The sequence below is a fragment of the Bacillus rossius genome, chromosome 18 (assembly GCF_032445375.1).
Source record: "Bacillus rossius redtenbacheri isolate Brsri chromosome 18, Brsri_v3, whole genome shotgun sequence".
NCBI classification, from domain to species: domain Eukaryota; kingdom Metazoa; phylum Arthropoda; class Insecta; order Phasmatodea; family Bacillidae; genus Bacillus; species Bacillus rossius.
The window spans coordinates 29150862-29168353 of NC_086345.1; the positions used below are offsets into that span (position 1 = coordinate 29150862).

At 40.8% G+C, this 17492-nt stretch overlaps 2 protein-coding genes across 5 annotated transcripts in view; one reads left to right on the plus strand and one right to left on the minus strand.

The window, feature by feature from the left end:
- The window catches only part of LOC134541218 (uncharacterized), a 43719-nt gene extending 27851 nt beyond the window's left edge, over positions 1-15868 (minus strand). For 3 of the 4 annotated variants that reach the window (XM_063384468.1, XM_063384465.1, XM_063384467.1), the window contains exons 1-3: positions 15779-15868; positions 6154-6274; positions 5984-6075 (exon numbers count right to left, since the gene is read on the minus strand). In XM_063384468.1, coding sequence (XP_063240538.1) covers positions 5984-6075; positions 6154-6274; positions 15779-15781 — 216 coding nt within the window. In that variant the 5' untranslated portion in view covers positions 15782-15868. Of the gene's footprint in view, positions 1-5983; positions 6076-6153; positions 6275-9477; positions 9547-15778 lie in introns of those variants that run through there. The other variant, XM_063384466.1, reaches the window with a different exon arrangement.
- The window catches only part of LOC134541217 (nuclear protein localization protein 4 homolog), a 53750-nt gene continuing 52125 nt past the window's right edge, over positions 15868-17492 (plus strand). The window contains 2 exon segments of the mRNA XM_063384464.1: positions 15868-16011; positions 16461-16541. Of these exon segments, the coding sequence (XP_063240534.1) occupies positions 15991-16011; positions 16461-16541 (102 nt within the window). The 5' untranslated portion in view covers positions 15868-15990.

Sequence of the window (17492 nt, forward strand, 5' to 3'; positions counted from 1 at the left end):
GTATGTCTCCACAGGGTTGCTACGTCGAGCCTACTCCTGCCCACAGTGTTGCCACATCATGTTAACTGTGCTCTTTAGTGTTGCCATGTAGTATGTCTCCACAGGGTTGCCACGTCGAGCCCACTCCCGCCCACAGGGTTGCCACATCACGTTAACTGTGCTCTGCAGTGTTGCCATGTAGTATGTCTCCATAGGGTTACTACGTCAAGCCCACTCCTGCCCACAGGGTTGCCACATCAAGTTAACTGTGCTCTGCAGGGTTGCCATGTCGAGCCCACTCCTGCCCACAGGGTTGCCACATCACGTTAACTGTGCTCTGCAGTGTTGCCCTGTAGTATGTCTCCACAGGGTTGCCACGCGAACCCACTCCTGCCCACAGGGTTGCCACATCATGTCTCGGTGTGCTATTTTGCCGGATATGCGCCATATAGCTCAAAAATTTTAGGCCAGACTTCATAATGTAATGGATTTAAAAAAAATTATTTGAATAATTGGATTTCGTAAATGAACGGACAGACGAATGGTGGACGGACGATCATTGGTCGTCTACCTTCATACCTCCATGGACATAACCCGCCAATCGCCCGACAGCTAATCAAACAAGTTCGCCCCTCCCCTTATTTTCTTACTCTACAGGCCACACCACGACACTCCTGTGCTGCGAGTTGCATACACGAGCTAGTGCAGGGGTTTCCATTCTCGCGGGCGCAATAAAATTGGTTGTCTGTAAAGTCGGTTTACGGACGATAGTTTAATGTGACAACGTCATAACAAAACATTGAAGAAATTGTTGCATACGTTTATGAATAAAATTGAATCATTTTTATTGAATTATCACTATTTTGTATGGATACAAAGGAGGAGTGAAATGAAATCTTAAATTTAATTGATAAATTTACTTTTATTTGCACTCATTAATTCAAATATGTTAATTACTTTAACGAAGAGATTATTTCAACTATAAATTTATACATTTTTGCTATTTAACTTCTTCCAATCTGCGTTATTCCGCTGAGGATAGGACGATGATAGGAAAAGTAGGAAACGAATGGGAGTGTTTCAAGTTTAATGTGCCTCGAAAAAGTCAAATCGATGGTTGTTCCAATCGAGTGGAAGAGAGATAGATGCGGCGCAAGCGTACAATGAGCGTAACGGGACACAGCGTAACGGGACAATGTGCGTTACGGGACACTTTTTCGTACGTGCAGCCGGCGTTCATTGATTTATTAGACGTTGTCACGTCAAAAAGTGGTTTCTTTCAGCACTCGCCAGACGTGTGACATATAACCTCGGCAACGAGCGAATTCACGTGTTCTCGTGTTGCAAATACACTTATAATACGATACGAAATTCCACGCAGAATACTTAAAAAATAATACCGAACGTGATGAAAAGTGTTTTCAATTACATTTCTTGACGCGAATAACGCGTTGTTACCACACCCGCCGCTAGAATTCACTGCCGGATCAGCTACGTGGACTACCGAATCATTCCATTTGCAGAACGAAAATTAACACTTTATATAAAAGCGAACAAGACTTGAAAACATGCCAAACCGCGGCTTTGGATCTGTTTTTCGATGAGATTTATTAAAATACTGCCCATCTTGTTAAAAAATTTTAAACAGTTAATATTATAAAGTTTCCTTTGGCTTTGCGAACTTAGGTTCACGCCATCCGCCACAGGTGGCAGCACCGTGGTTACACATTTCCGTTTCTTGACTTCCATCGCATTCCCGCCGAATGCCGTATGCCGACAGTTCAGATGTTACATAGTAATAATACATTTTTGAATTCAATACAATAAGTTCTAAAGCTCCCGTAAATAAACTTTAAACTCGGGTTTATCTAAAACTGAAATGTTTTTAATGCATATGTAGATATAAAAAAAACCTAATCATTTAATACGAAATCTTATAAAAAAATTGATACCAAGGTAAAAGTACTTGTCTCTATATTAAAATAAAGAAGATTATCATAAAAGAAAGGTCCTAAGATAGTTCTTAGTTATTTATTATTTTATTAAGGTTATAAATGTGTAAGCAACAAAAACCAGTGGCTACCAACAAATTTATTACATTCAGTTACTCAATGTTACAATATTTTTTTTTAAATATATAATTGGCTCTCACGACTGAAAAGTTAGCAACCATTAAGCATAATCATGTGCTTTGTACACGTAAACCCTCGTGAGCCAGCTCCATCTCGTGCAGTGAAGATGGTCTTGCTGGCGCGCTGCCCGAAACTCAAATTTCCGCCGGCCTTCGCCTCCGCATTCCGCGCCGCGCAGTCGGACACGACACAAGACACGTAACACACGGCGACAACACGCGGTAACTATCGGACACGCGCGCGATAGTAGTGTTGGCGCGATAACTATCGCGCGTGCACGACAATAATCGTGCGCGTACGATAATAATTGAGTATGTACGACAAATATTGCACGTGCACGAAAATAATCGCATGCGTACGATAATTATCACGCGTGTACGACAATAGCCGTGCGCGTCGGATAATAATCGAGTATGTACGACAATAATCGTGTGTGTATGATAACTAGCACGCGTGTACGACAATAATCGCGCGTGTACGACAATTCTCGTACAACTGCGATAACTACCATGCAAAAATAAAATATTGTTTTAAAAGTTTCCAGAAATTCAGCAAGACGCGAGTCGTCGGGCAAACGAGCTCTTAACAGCGCGGCGGCGCTAAGGGCGACACCGGCTTGAGAATCACACATTTCTTCGCCTCTACGCGCCACGCACCGGACTGGCGCGCCAACTTCTCTGTAACGCACCTCTATGGACTCAAGCGGCCGCCCTTATCAGTTGACGATGGAATAATAAAGATAAAGGCTTCCTGCAATTTTTTATACCACCCACAATACCGGGACTAGAATTTTTCACACATGAAAATGTCCGTGAAAACACCCGTTTTAGCCTTTTTCCACAGTCCGATCCGTAAATTTGCGCGTGTACATGAAAGAAAATATTCAGTTGTTTTTTTTTTTAAGTTTGTAATAATACTGGGTTCGGATCCTTAGCCGGGCATTTATGCCTTGTGTTGCCCTGGCACAGCCAATAGTTAAAAGTTACTCGTAAACCGTTCATTGAACAGCTTTCCCGTATTAAATGCACACAATAATAAGCATAATAAAACTATAAAGTCCAATTATACGAAAATAAAATATTATTTTTGACGTGACGTCTAATAAATCGATGAAAGCCGGCTGCACGCACGAAAAAGTGTCCCGTTAAGCACATTGTCCCGTTACGCTGTGTCCCGTTACGCTCATTGTACTTTGCGCCGCATCTATCTCTCTTCCACTCGACTGTTTATAAACTGAAGTGAAAAGTTAATGTGGTTTTCATTGCTTATTACAACAACAATTTCTGCAATAAAGGTTAATTATTCTTGCATTTTAAAAATCTGATTACTAGTATAATTTACAAGTATTTATCATTTTATTTTTAAAATAAAAAAATGATTCAATTTTATTCATAAAGTAAGCAATCATTTCATCAATGTTTTGTTATGACGTTGTCACGTTAAACTATCGTCCGTAAACGGACTTTACAGACAACCAATTCTTTTTTTGTTAAAAAAAAAATTTATAGTATAAAAAAACCAATCGAAATTAAATAAAATTATGCGCCGATTTTCGTAAGCACGACCAGCAATATCAAGTTCCCCCCCCCCCCCCCAAAAAAAACAAGGAAGGTATGTCAACAATGCAGGACTGCAAGGGGGTCGGTGCGGAGTGGTCGAGTGGTCGAGTGGTCGAGTGGTCGAGTGGCTCCCAGAGGTGCCGCAGCGGCGCGCCAACAATGGGGCGGGGCTATAATTACGGCCGCCTGGAAGCAGGCAGCAGGCAGCAGGCAGCAGGCAGCAGGCAGCAGGCAGGAGTCGGCGCTCTGGCAACAAGACCGCAGCGCGGGGTTATTTCCGCGCGGCTGCAGGCGGCGGTGACGCCACAGGGGAACCCACGATCTGCTTCGCATTGTACCCCCCCCCCCCTCCCACACAACACCACCCACTGTCCACTGGCTTAAGGGTCTTGCGTCCCACAGGGTTTCCCGTCAACCTTGCGGGATGAAGAGCGGACCTATGAAGTGTCGGAGCTGTAGTCGGCTCTAGTATCTGAGTGAAGCTCTCAGCAAGATCCAAAAAGGGCGTGCGATGCGAATATATAGCCTCTCCCGCTTACGGCAACCCATAGCCTTCTCGTGGCGCCAGTGTTCAAAACAAATATGGGAAATGCCGGGGGTGCCCACTCCTCAGACTTCCTCGGTATGTCGGAACGGGAATTCTGGTGGACTAGTAAGCTGTGAGTAGGTGACTACGACTTGATCCTGCAGAAAGTCCACCGGGGGGTTTTGGACCCCCAAACCCTAGGTGGTGTCTCAAAGCATCGGATTCAACGTGAAGAATCCAGGATGCATATGGAATAGCGAAGGGCGGTAGCGTGGCGGGGGTTCGCTCCCTGTCCGGGCACCCGGGCCCTGGCAAAGCTGTAATCTTCGGGCGGTGGATCGTCTAAGAGATGGTAATTAAGGCAATCCTTGGTTTGGTGTTACCATACCTACCCGGGCTCTGGCAAAGCTGTAACCTTCGGGCGGGAGCTATGCTGATATTGAAGATCCCAAGGACATCCATGTCCGGATTCGAGGGTGCTCTCCCGTTATGAGGCTGCTTGGGAAAGCACTATACCTGAAGATGAAGGATGCCACGGGACTGATCCTTTACTGTGATAGTTCCCTGCTGAGATTTCCTCTAATGGCTCAGGATCAGGATTGGAGTAGGAAACGTGGTGGTAGTGGTCCTCCTACGCTTGGAGAACACTCCGAGGGGTCCCCGCCCTGCTGACGAGTGGAAGTGTTGAGCTACTAGCCTGCTGAGCTAGTAGAGGTTGGATAGCCCTCGGCTGGATCACGAGTAACTGGCTGACCGAGGGGTCCCAGGGATGTGAGAGGTATGGTTCCGTGTCGTTGCTACTCAGATCCCTCAGAGGGGGCTGGCTCTGTTGGAGGTCTGGGGGTGGACGGCGGAGTTGGGGGTGTTTCGGTGGGGCCGAAGTTGGGATGGGTCTCCTCAACCTCTCGACCTAGCCGGGCGCTCTCCAGCAACATGCCGCGATTGGAAATGGCGAATCTATTTCCCGGTTCAAGGAACCCATGTTAGCCTCTGGTAACAGTGTCTGGCATGTAAAAGACCCATCTTTCTCCTAACCAGGACTATGCCCTAACGGGATTACCTGCCTGGGGGAGTATTGATGCAAATTTGAGGTGTGAACCTAATGTCCGCTGTCCACTGCGGCACGCAGTCGGAGACGGACTAGCTCGGCGATGCTTCAATAAGCGACCCCGGGCAGCCAGGGATACCATCATCGCCAGAGTCCCGCGAGAAGTCCCAGGCCCGCTGAACGCGGCCCCTAACCTCCTGTTCCGTGCCTACGAATAATGAGTTTTTTGACGGGAAGCCTTTCTTTTCACAGAAGAGAGAGACACACCCCAAGTTCCCCGAAGTTCATGCTCGGTTATTTTTTTGTTTACATGATTTCACATAGTATCTTCTAATGTAGCTATCCTAACCAAATCAACCGTCCGCAATGTTTTCAAGTATTTATAACGTAGCTAACCGAACCTGATTGACCATTAGTTATCATCAGGGGCGTAACCAGGGGGGGGGGGGGGTTAGGGGTTCAACCCCCCCCCCCCCCCCTTAGCACCAAATCTTTAATTAATTTTTTATTCATCACTCAAACAAATTTCATATTAAAATTAATACAATTTTTACCATTGCAACATTTAAATTTAAGTACAGAAAACTGCTAAAATAGCACTATTTTACACCTTAAAATCCAAATTTTCCCGGGGGTGGACCCCCGGACCCCCCGCTTTAATACGAGGGAGCCATGCTTCTTAACACCCCCCATACACAAATCCTGGCTACGCCACTGGGGCAGTCGGGGCAGCGCTCACCGGGTTGCAGCTCTGCACGCCGCTGGAGCCGAAGAAGTACTCCCGGCCGTAGGCGACCACCGCGGTGTGCCAGATGCCCTCGATGTGCGTGCCTGCGGGGGACAAGACAACACACACACAGTCCCGCACACTCGCCCCGGCACCAGAAGGGACTCCGGGGAGACACTCACCCAGCAGCGCCTGCGACATCATGGCGGCCATGCCCTTGGTGAGGTCGTACACGTACAGCTGCACCGGGGCGCCCACGTCTTCCTCGTCCATGGGGCGCTGTCCGCCGCCTCCGGGGACCGCCTGCAACACCGCGCCGCCCCCTTGTGAGACCGGGCCCCACCGCTCTCTCTCTCTCTCTCTCTCTCTCTCTCTCTGTACCTTCAGGGAATTTTAAATCGATTAAAACAAAAACCAGATAAATTCAACATTTTTATTCACAATCTAGCTTCCCAACCCGGCTTCGCACGGCTATACTAATGGAAAAAAAATTAAGCCAAATCTCCCATTTACAGTAATGGTAAATTAAAAAAAAAAAAAATCAGTGAAATTTTATTACAATGCTGTGTAATGTACCGGAGAGAAAAATGAATAGCACCGATGGTTTCCCGACTCGTGCACGCAACGTACAACTGATGTACCCGTACTTCGCTACGGCAGTCTACAGGCAGATCACTCTTGCGCCGCTCATTATACATGCCCCTCCTTGTGGGTACGCCACTGCCGCGCGATGCCCGTTGCCATGGAGACGCAGAAGGCATGAACAATGCAAAATCCTGTTCTCATGCAGACAAAGTACCCACTGTTGCCTGGTTTTAACCACCCATGTGATCTAATTTTCGGAAAATGTCATCCTGCATAACATAAGTAACATTACTGTGAAGTTTCAAGCCTGTAAAATATATATATATATATATACACTTGAAAAAAAGGGCAATAAAAAACAAATTAAACACAGAGAGAGGAAAAAAAACAATAGTTTAGGTTTGCGATTTAAAGTGATAAAAAGTATTTAAATACTAATTGAACTCTTATGAGGGTACTGATTGCTTCGTTGTTAAAATCACACGGGTGTTTTTTTACTTGTATGGGAAAATTAAGAATGATAAGGCATCTAGTGCGTGGCAAAAATGTTAATAGGCAATAGGAAATAAACTTCTAGCGCCTGCGGCATTGTCAACACACACTTCGTACGTGTACTGCATGTTGTATCTAACCCCCTCCAACGCATTTGATTCTAAATTGGACTTTTAGTAAGGCTCCCTAATGTTATTGATAATATAATATGCCTATAGTCTTCCTCGATAAATGTACTATCCAACACTGAAATAATTTTTTCAAATCGGACCAGTGGTTCCTGAGATTAGCGCGTACAAACAAACAAACAAACAAACAAACTCTTCAGCTTTATAATATTAGTATAGATTCAACATAAAGGTTACTTAGGGGGCAAACAAACACGTTAATGTTAAAAAATATGGCAGTCATTAGTATATATCTTAATTTGTTCTCTTAATATTTAGTCAACATCTGCTTATATAATGCTTAATTTCTAATATTCCACTATTAGATTTAATTGCAGAAAAGTGGTTAAGTGTAAGAAAAGGCCTACCGCCTTAACTTCGCCACCAATAAAGACGATAAATAAATAAATATCTACTGATAAAACACGAAAACCTAAATTATATTAATTAATTATTAACACAAAAGCCTCTAAGGGGAGGTTGGGGGGGGGGGGGGGCGAGCAAATTTTTTTTTTGTGTAAAGGCAGCTCAGAGATCCGTAGAGCCGCATGTCAGGACGGCAACATGTTAGGGGGGAGGGGGAGGGAGAAAAATGTCTAATGTTAGTATTTAACGATGAGTTTTTTTTTTCACTTATATCAAAACAGAACTTATTTTGTAAAACTAAAGACTGATGTTAAAGTTAGAACAATCAGGGTTTTTTTTTTTTTTTTTTACATTCTAGCTTCTTCCTTCTCATAGCTATTGTGATTTACTTCAAATTGGCGTTGATATAAAAATCAATTCTCATTTAACTGTCATTGACGAACTACATTACTAGTGCAGAAAGTGTAGGTAAAGGGTGAACAGATGATAAAACCATGTTATCTTCTTTAAGAAAATTAAGTAACCAGGGGTCTGGCCCCCACCAGAGGGTGGTCCGGGGAATTTTCAAAATTCAGGTGCAAAATGGTAAGTTTTGCGGCTTTCTTGGGGTAATTTATTTATCTCTGAAGTCCAACATGTGTAATATATTAATCACAAGAAGTACTATAAACGTATGATTGTATGTCAAAAAAATACACTTTTAATACTTATGAAGGTTACAAATTTGACTGTTAGGATTAAACATGTGTTAATACAACTCGTACATTAATGTAAAACGTTACAAATCTACAGGAAAATGCCTAGTTTCATTGCATTGCCAACTGTCCCTTTTAACACAAACCTCCCGTTTAATATGGTTTGTGTACTTTTATAAAAAAAAGTCATTTCCAATTTTCAGTTTATAACATTCTGGTTGCTGGTGCCGCCACTGACTTCATGACGTCAGGCTGAATAGCTTAACACGAGTCACTCTCCCAACAGATGTAAACAATCGCGTGACGTAGTACGTACATTTTGTCTTTCTTTACCACCCAATGGCTCGCACATTTTGTTATCTCATCGTGTTTGTTTGAAACGGATGATAGCTATTATTTTTGTACTTCTGTGAAAGTATAACTCCATGGTTTGTACCTACCCTCTTACCCAATCAAACATTAAGGAGTTTTTTTAAGGATGCCCTTTAATTCATCGCCTTCACCATTTCAATTATTTTGTAAGATAATAAAATCCCTCAAGAAAATAACAATGTAAAATAGTTCAACCACAAAAAAATAATTCCGTTGGTTAGTCCAAATCTTACAAATAAGCTCCTATTTTCCAGGATTAGCTTATTTTTATTACTGCTGTAGCCTTAACATTTAATTTGATTACTCATTACATTCACTTAATAAGTTCAAAGACAGCAAAACACACCGGTTTAGTTTTAACGTTAGATACAAAATACGAAACAGTAATTCAAAAGTGAACGTTCTACTCATGTGGCACGAAACACGCCGATTTTACTGCGCATGCGCAGAGCGTTGTTTGCTGCCAAGCCGGGAAACAAACAATCTTTCAAATGCCCACTTACTTACACGCTATCAGCCTTTGTTAAGGAGTTTATAGGGATTTTTAGCGAAATCAGAGGATTTTCAAGGGACCTTTTTTAAGTAAAGGCAAATTAAGGACTTTTCAAGGATATTAAGGCGGTACAAACCCTGAACTCGAAAACTTTTCCCAACAATAGTTGACCGTTAAATTAACATCTCTAGTGAGAGCCTTTCCCTCTAGGCACCGCCCTTGTAATTTATTTATTTCACGTATGCACAACATAAGATCAACGGCAGAAAACACGGCCCACGTCTGAAGCTGGATGCCTGCTGTGTGTTCAACAATGTCTCAGTCGCGTGAACTCACCGAGCCGTTGAATCAAGCAGTCGCAGCCCAACAATGCCGCCAACACACTGCTGGACTGTAGGCGCGGCGCCAATGACGCGGTTGCTTTTAGTTGCGCGTCTCCGCCGCCAGCAGCGCTGCGGTCTGCGCGCGCGGCGCATGCGCAGCACGGAGTTCTCACTCTCTATCTCTCTTCATCTTTGCCCCGCGAACGTTTTTGAATGGGACTCAACGATCAACAGTCATCGTGACGCCTACTCTATGGACTCGTGATATTCTTCCGTTACAGCGTACATTGCGTAACCGGTGAATCACCATTTAAAAACTGCTGTTTTTTTTTTTTTTTTTCCCTCGTGTTCAACTTCAAACATTTTCCCAAAATGTTATTTTCATAAATTTTGAGTGTTTTCAGCCGTGTGTAACCAACATACGTCTTATGAGGGTTATACTGGAATCAACATAGCGCGACAGATGCTGGGCGCGAAATATTTTTTTTTTTCTAACAAGTGGCATACGACAAATCCGTGACGTCAGCGCGACATAAATGGCGGACGCGACAGAATAAGCGATTATGTATTTCCATCACCGCGTTGGCGCGGCGTTACTGAAAAGGGTGCCAGAATTTTGTTCTATTATTATTCTCTACTTTATTAAGGTTTTGTTTACTAAATTTATCTGTGAAATATCTGAACTGAGTTCACGCGCAGTGAATTTTTCAACTGAATTTAAATGTGTACTTGACATTTTTCTCTCGAATATGTCGATTTAATAAAAACCTGTAAGCACTGACGGCTGTGATATTTTGGTACGTGCGTGATGACAAGAAACATTTTTTATGTAATTGTTTATCTTTGTCGCGCGGGTGAAAACCTCATTTACACGTTAAGGCTGTTGTGAAGAGGCATTATGGTGGCAAGAACGTTTTTTTTTTTTTTTTTTTTTTTTAAGTATCCTCCGAGATGTTCGTTCTTCGACTCCCGAAGCTTCGAGAAAGAAGGGAAAGTGTTCCGTGTTCCAATTTCCGTTTATTTCCGCGAGGGCCGAGGTAGCTGAATCGTCACAACACGCGCCTCTCGCCAGCACGTGATTTGGAGTTTCTCGCCGTTTTCAATGTCCAGCCGTCGAACCCCACTAGTTCATTCCTTCTGTTGACTTACGGGCGTTTTACACGTCGTAGCGTTGGTTATCTTCTGATACGTACGCTACAGTTGGTTTACTTTTTTTAATATAACATTTTTTTAAAAGCCCGTTTAGAATCCACTGTATGTACCCCTCCGTCAGATGGCAAATGCAACATTGCCACGGGGCTAGTGACTTATGCGCATGCGTTACTATCATACTGACGCATATGTAAAGCATGTTTACGTTTGCACCATGTCATTTTCATATGAAGGAAACATTTTCAGTGGCTAGCGCTATTTTTCAACCCTACTCTTTCGATAATACGCAGAGCCGGTGCAAGGTAAATTGGCGCCCTAGGCGAAAACCCTTAATGCCTCCCCCCCCTCCCCCTCCGGCCGGACACCCCAAAAAAATTTCCCTTGCCTCAAAATACATCACTTAAGCCTAAGATTTTGTCAACAATCAAATCTAAGCAGGCTTGTGTTTTATTTTTTACTTTTTTACTTATTACAAAACATAAACAGGTCACCGTGGACTTTAAAGAATTACTTATATCAATATAAACATTCCAAACTGTTACAAAAATCAATTTTCAACTAGTTTCAATAATCGTTAAACATATTATATGAGCTGTTGTGTGTCGTTCTGCGCCGCCCCCAGCTACTTGGCGCCCTAGGCGGTTGCTTGGTTCGCCTGTATGGACGCGCCGGCCCTGATAATACGTTAAGTCGTGGACCTACTGATCTTGATTGCCGCCAACTTTACCTGGCTGTGCTTGAGGTTAAGTATATGTCGTTACTGGCAGTTTGTATGGAACTACTCGTCCATCCGTCAGCCGCCGAACGGTTTACAATTATTTATTAAAAAATTAATTTAATGGTCTACTGCTTTGGCGAACAACCAGAATCAATTTCACTGTGTTTTTCTCGTTTTTCTCGTTATTTAAAGACAGCACAAATTTTACATTCATGCCTCATCCGGGACTCGAACCCACAACCGCCAGTACGCATGCGACTACGCTACGGAAGTCGGCAAACGATTCACAACCCTCCTCTCGTCCTTTATTTCAACGATGCCAACTGTTGAGAAAACTTAAATTTTGGAGAAAATTTACTTCATGTAACTTACGCGGTTATAAAAACATTAAACTCAGTTTTTTTTCTAGTACCTATTTATCTAAACTTGTTCAGAATCAACATGCACGAATAATTAATTACACTTATGTGACTCGGGCGATTTTTGTTTCAAAAGAAAACCTTTTAAAGTGTGTTTAAACGCAATGAAAAAAAATTATCACGGGAGCAGCTAAAATTCTTTAAACATGAATACAATAAGATCGCAGACATTTGAATGTTAAAATTCCATTCGTCACGGTATGAGATCGAAAAATCGAAACGTTTTGTCGGACGGACGGATGGAATTTTTCGGGCCATCTGATTGGCCGCAGGTGACGCGGTGGGCGAGGGTGTCGGGATAGGGAAGCCTTATTTTCACAGACGAGAGAGCCAACACCCGAAGTTCCCCGAAGTTCATGCTTTTTTTCCCGTATCTTTAATGTAGCTATCCTAACAAAATCAACCGTCCACAATGTTTTAAAGTATTTATAATGTAGCTAAGATAACCTAACTGACCATTAGTATCCCTTTATCAACACCGCCATATTTATTTACAATGAACCAAAAAAAAAAAAACCGAAGATGCACGATCGGGCGTTTGGCTCTCTCGTCTATGAAAATAAGTCTTCCCGTCGGGATACGGCCGTTGGGACTTGCAGCCCGGTGGGCCAGGTGTGGTCCGGTGGCCCACTTCCCTGGCACACTTACCTCGTCCCTCGGCCCTGCCCCACATCCGCGGGTGTTTGTGCGCCTTTATTTAAACTGCACCGGCTCTCAGTGCCGGCGCCAGCATTCCGTCCAGTGTGACCGCGCCATTTCTTTACGACAGTTTTCAAAAGAGAACTCTCACACCAAAATATCAGGAAGCTGTAAGACTTTCAAAAGTACAACGTTCTGCACATATGAACTTAATTGATGATTTTGCTTCATACTTATTTCGTTAAGTCAAATGTTTGATTTTTTCGTCAATACAAATCACAAAAAACATATACACAACGAATTACACAATTATCTATCAGAAAAATTCTATATAAAATCTTTTTTAGACAAAGTTAAAAAAACGGAAAAGTATATATATATATATATCCTGACAGTCTGCCAACTTCAGTCGAGAATGCTGCTAAAATTCTCACGGCAGGATGTTCATGCAGCGGGTTGCCGATGTTTTTCGCGGTGCTCGGTTGTTTGGAGGGGCAAGACAACACTAACCCCTTGACCAGAGGGTTAAAATTTATACAGAATGAAGCTGAATCCGACATACTTTATAATTAGTTATGGTTGAATCTTTTGTAATAGTTAATATTTGAACATTAAGTTAAAATTTTAATTTGTTCTCTTAATATTTAGTCTATATCATGCTTAGTTTTTAATATTCAAATCTTTGATGTAATTGCAGAAAAGTGGTTAAGTGTAAGAGAAGGCGTACCGCCTTAACTTCGCCACCAATAAAGACGATAAACAATACTGTGCGTACACTTCTGTACACTACAAATGGCCCCACTTCGGGTTAGATAGTTAAATAGGTAGGAATACCTTTCAATACTTTCTCTGTGTAAAATTTATTATGCTTAGATAACCTTCAGTTGACATGTGTTGGGAATACTATTATGCCACAGTTAGGGGTTGGCTGGAAATACATAGACATATACACACTTGAATAGGTGAACTAGAAATAACATATAACAAACACAATTAAAATTTTTACTTATTTATTGAAAGAAATGTCTCAAGTTTACCCTTAATATGAATCCTTATTTATTATATTCAAATTTCCTAACTGCTTATTGGCAACGCAGAACACATAAAATTATCAACTGACTGGAGTGACGATGCTCACATTTCATCACTAAGCAAAAGTCTTTATTTTGGGTTCGACGAGATTTTTTTACACAGTTTCAGTTCGTGAATTAGGGTTCTCAATTGTTATTACCTCGGCTAGATAGGTTTAATTATGTCGGTAGAGCTCAGAGTCACTCGTTCATCAGACCTCTGAGTTATGTTAATCGTGTGTAAAAATAAAATAAATTATATCAAAAAAATATAGTTTCTCGTAGACAATGTTACTTAAATTCAATTTCTCAATGTTTATTTTTCACTTAAAGCCGCGATGTGACGATTTGTATGGGAGGTACGTGGTGATTAACACTGAATTGGAGTGACAGACTCTTACAATTCCTTTACTCACGTATATATCACTCCTAAGTTCTTTATCTTTCTAGATAAAGCCTTACTTATGCACGTTTACACCCTAACAATGCATAATTGTCATCCATATTTCAGGATGGCTATTACTTTCTAGCTATTTCGCTGGATATTTTCACATCGACGTTACGTAGCAATTCTAGCTTAAGCCGGCCATTACATTCTTTTTTCAACCTTCTTAAATTAAGTCAGTTAACAATGCGTGACTTATTTCAAATAGTGGCCCGTGATTGGCCGAAAACTAAAAACCTTTACATTCATTACTGTCAAATTAAGGAAATCCGCGCGCAACAATAGCGCGGAACACAACATCTCTCATAAAATTTAAATAAACAAATATTGAAATGACAATTTACATTAAATAATAACGGCGTCAACTTAACCGTTTACCGTTTCAAAGTCATTACCTCCTTAGAGGGGTCTCCGTAATTGTTCATTGTTAAACGTTCAATTCAGTCCATAGAACAATTTTCACATAAACATTTGAAATAATTACAGTTTTCAAATAAATTAAATATTAGACATAGAGTATACAAATTAATTAATCATAAATAATTTCTTAATCTGGGCGAAAACATTAAATGTTGCGGTACAATACAAACTTAGGCTGCAAGTTCATCAGACAAAACAAGTTCACAACCTTTGTACGACTTATGGTCTATTCCAGACTGAACGTATATGAATTAAAATTAAATAATTGTATATAAAAATTAAATATTTAAAGATAAAAAAATTAATTTTTTTATTTAATCGAAAACAATTATTTTCTATGAATTACCTATAAAGCATACCTTTAAAACATACCACTTGGTGCATTATTTCGAGGTTGGTATTAGCGTATCAGATAGGAGCTTCGTAGGTCCTGTCTAGTACCAGCCCCCACTTAAACAAACACAACCCACCTTTTCCAAGAGATGATATACCGTACATAGCATAATTTCGCCTCAATGTTGGTTTCTTATAGGTACACTATATCACGATCAAATATGAGCTTTTGTTTTTTTTCTACGAGAATTTAGATTTTCCCTGCGATATCAGTCAGTTTTGCTGCCAGGGAACTCATAATTGAAACATAGCTGCTATTACTTGTCCATGGATACATTGTTGGAAAACAATGTCACCCACCCACCCACTTTTTCACTCAGCGGAATATCAGTGACGCACCCAGCATTGAGAATCGGGATGATGGGGGCGTATCACCGCAGGATTTAGGATGGTATGGAATATCTCCAAACAAATGCGGAGTCTAAAACTTTGAAAATAGCAAAGATTTTAACAGACTTTCAAAGTCAGGTGTTTAGATGCGGCTTAGAGATTATTTTGTTTTATCTCACTTTTTTTTAGTTATGGGGTTTTATTTTCGGTGGGAGGGGGGGGGGGTGACAGCCCCCGCAATTATTGTCACTCCCAAACGACTACTGACAACTCCCTACACCGTACTAGGAAACTATTTAACTTAATTTATTTTGCGGCCCCAATAACTTAACTCAAATGTATCTAGACATATTTTACACAAACAATAAAATAGTCCTTGAATAAATTTTAATTCATAATACATGTAGCCTATAGGCTACGGAATCTATATCTTTCATTCTACATAAGCGAATGTAAATTTAAAAGGCGGTAAGTTCCTTGAATTAATCACATTTGATTCCAAATTCCAAAGGTAAATGTTACAGCATACTATCAAAGAAACATCATTGAAATTCGTAGGTCGATTTACTTTTCCTGTGGGAGTTTTTGAGGTTAACTATTATTTAATGAAATTGGCGTATTTTGTATCCAATATCATGACGACGCATACTCATTGAAAGGCATGCGCGCAATATTTTTTCCTTATCTTTTCTAAATTTGCATGCTCGGAATAAAGTTATTTTACTCACCATGACAAAATATAATTATAAGCTCAGCTGAAAAATTGTAACTTCTTTTGTCAACGGAAGTTTTCTGAGGTTGTTGACAACAACTCGGCCAGTTCCGCATTTCCTCTGCAAGAGTTGAACTGCGAAAACGTTAGAAGTGTTGGTTCGGTGGCTGCGTTTGCTGGTTATCAGCTGATTCCAGTGTGTGGCAGCTTGGACGTGAATTAAAAACAATGTCAAAGCCTAAATTAATAGTAAGAACGCGACGTTTTTTATCACTTATTCCGCAATTTAACGTGTGATGTGAACAAAACCACTCACCTTTCTCTTAAGTTCAAATCAATTGTTGCTGTGTCACTACGGTGTTTTGTAGTTTTTCAATTAGACTGTTATATTTCCTAAGTTGTGAACGTAGCAATGTTACTGTTGTAGCAAATTTTTTGTAGTGCCCTTGAAACCCGATTGCCTTTACAACTGCATGTTTAAGAAAATCATTCCGGTTTTTATTATTGTGGTTATGTCTGTTATGAAATATTTCATACCTTTCTAAAAACATTTGAATGTTTGGTCAATGTTTTTGATTTTGAATTTATTTAACCTTTATTTTTTTGTGTGAATACAATATTAATTTTTTTTTTTTTTTTTAAGTGGTTCAAACTGAAAGTGGCTGTTAGAAATAGAATGTTGTTTATTTGAATTTCAGACTGTGCGGGTGCAGTCACCAGAAGGCACAAAAAGAGTGGATGTGGAGCCTTCAGATTCGATTTTCCAACTTTTTGAAAAAGTGAGTATTTATTTGTAGCACCACATCCCCAAGGTACCTGCCGCATGTTTTAAGCGCCCCCCCCCCCCCCCACACACACACACACACACACCTACTGGGGCACACATACAATGTGCAGAGCTTCAGGAAAAAAAAAAATCTTGTGAAATGAAAAAACTGATCTTTGATATCCGGTCTGTTTGAAAAAAGATTTTAGGACAACGTTGAAGGTGAATCAGAAGTTAACAGTTTAAAGCTTACATTAAAATACCTGTGTTTTCACACTGCCGCCGCGGTCGTGTATCTCTTTGTTTAGCACAACTGTAGCCAACTATGGAGAGCTAAAAATATGCTTATTCTTCCATTTCGTATATTGAAGTTTATTCCTGGATCCTGAAGGCTTGATCCTGATGGCATGGATCCTGTTAGCTTGATCCTGAGGTACATGATGCATGCTGTTAATTCAGTACATCGGAAGATCTGTAACTAAAAAAAATAATAATAATATTGTATAATGAATTATGATTGTAAGTTGAATAAAAAGGTTTTTTTTTAACCTACAATCATAATTCTTTTTTATTTCACAATTTTTTTTTATTTGCAGGATCTTGCGACAAACTGAACTAAAACGGCAAGCATCGTGTACCACAGAATCATGCCATCAGAATCAAACCTACATGGATACATGAAACACCAGCCATATCAAACACAGAATACACGACGGCTGTAAACAAAGAATTGGTTCCTTGGAAAGACTGCAAAATGCAGTGTGTCAGCTACTTCAGTGCACAGCACGTATTCTTCATAGAAAATGAACTACGTTAAAAATTCGATTAAAATTTTTGGCTCCCAATAAACTCGTTCATGACAATGTGACTCAAAATAGTATGTACTATAAATGCAATGTTTCAAAACATTTTGTAATACAATTACTAGTAGAACAACAAACATTGGTAAATATGTAGTTGGGCG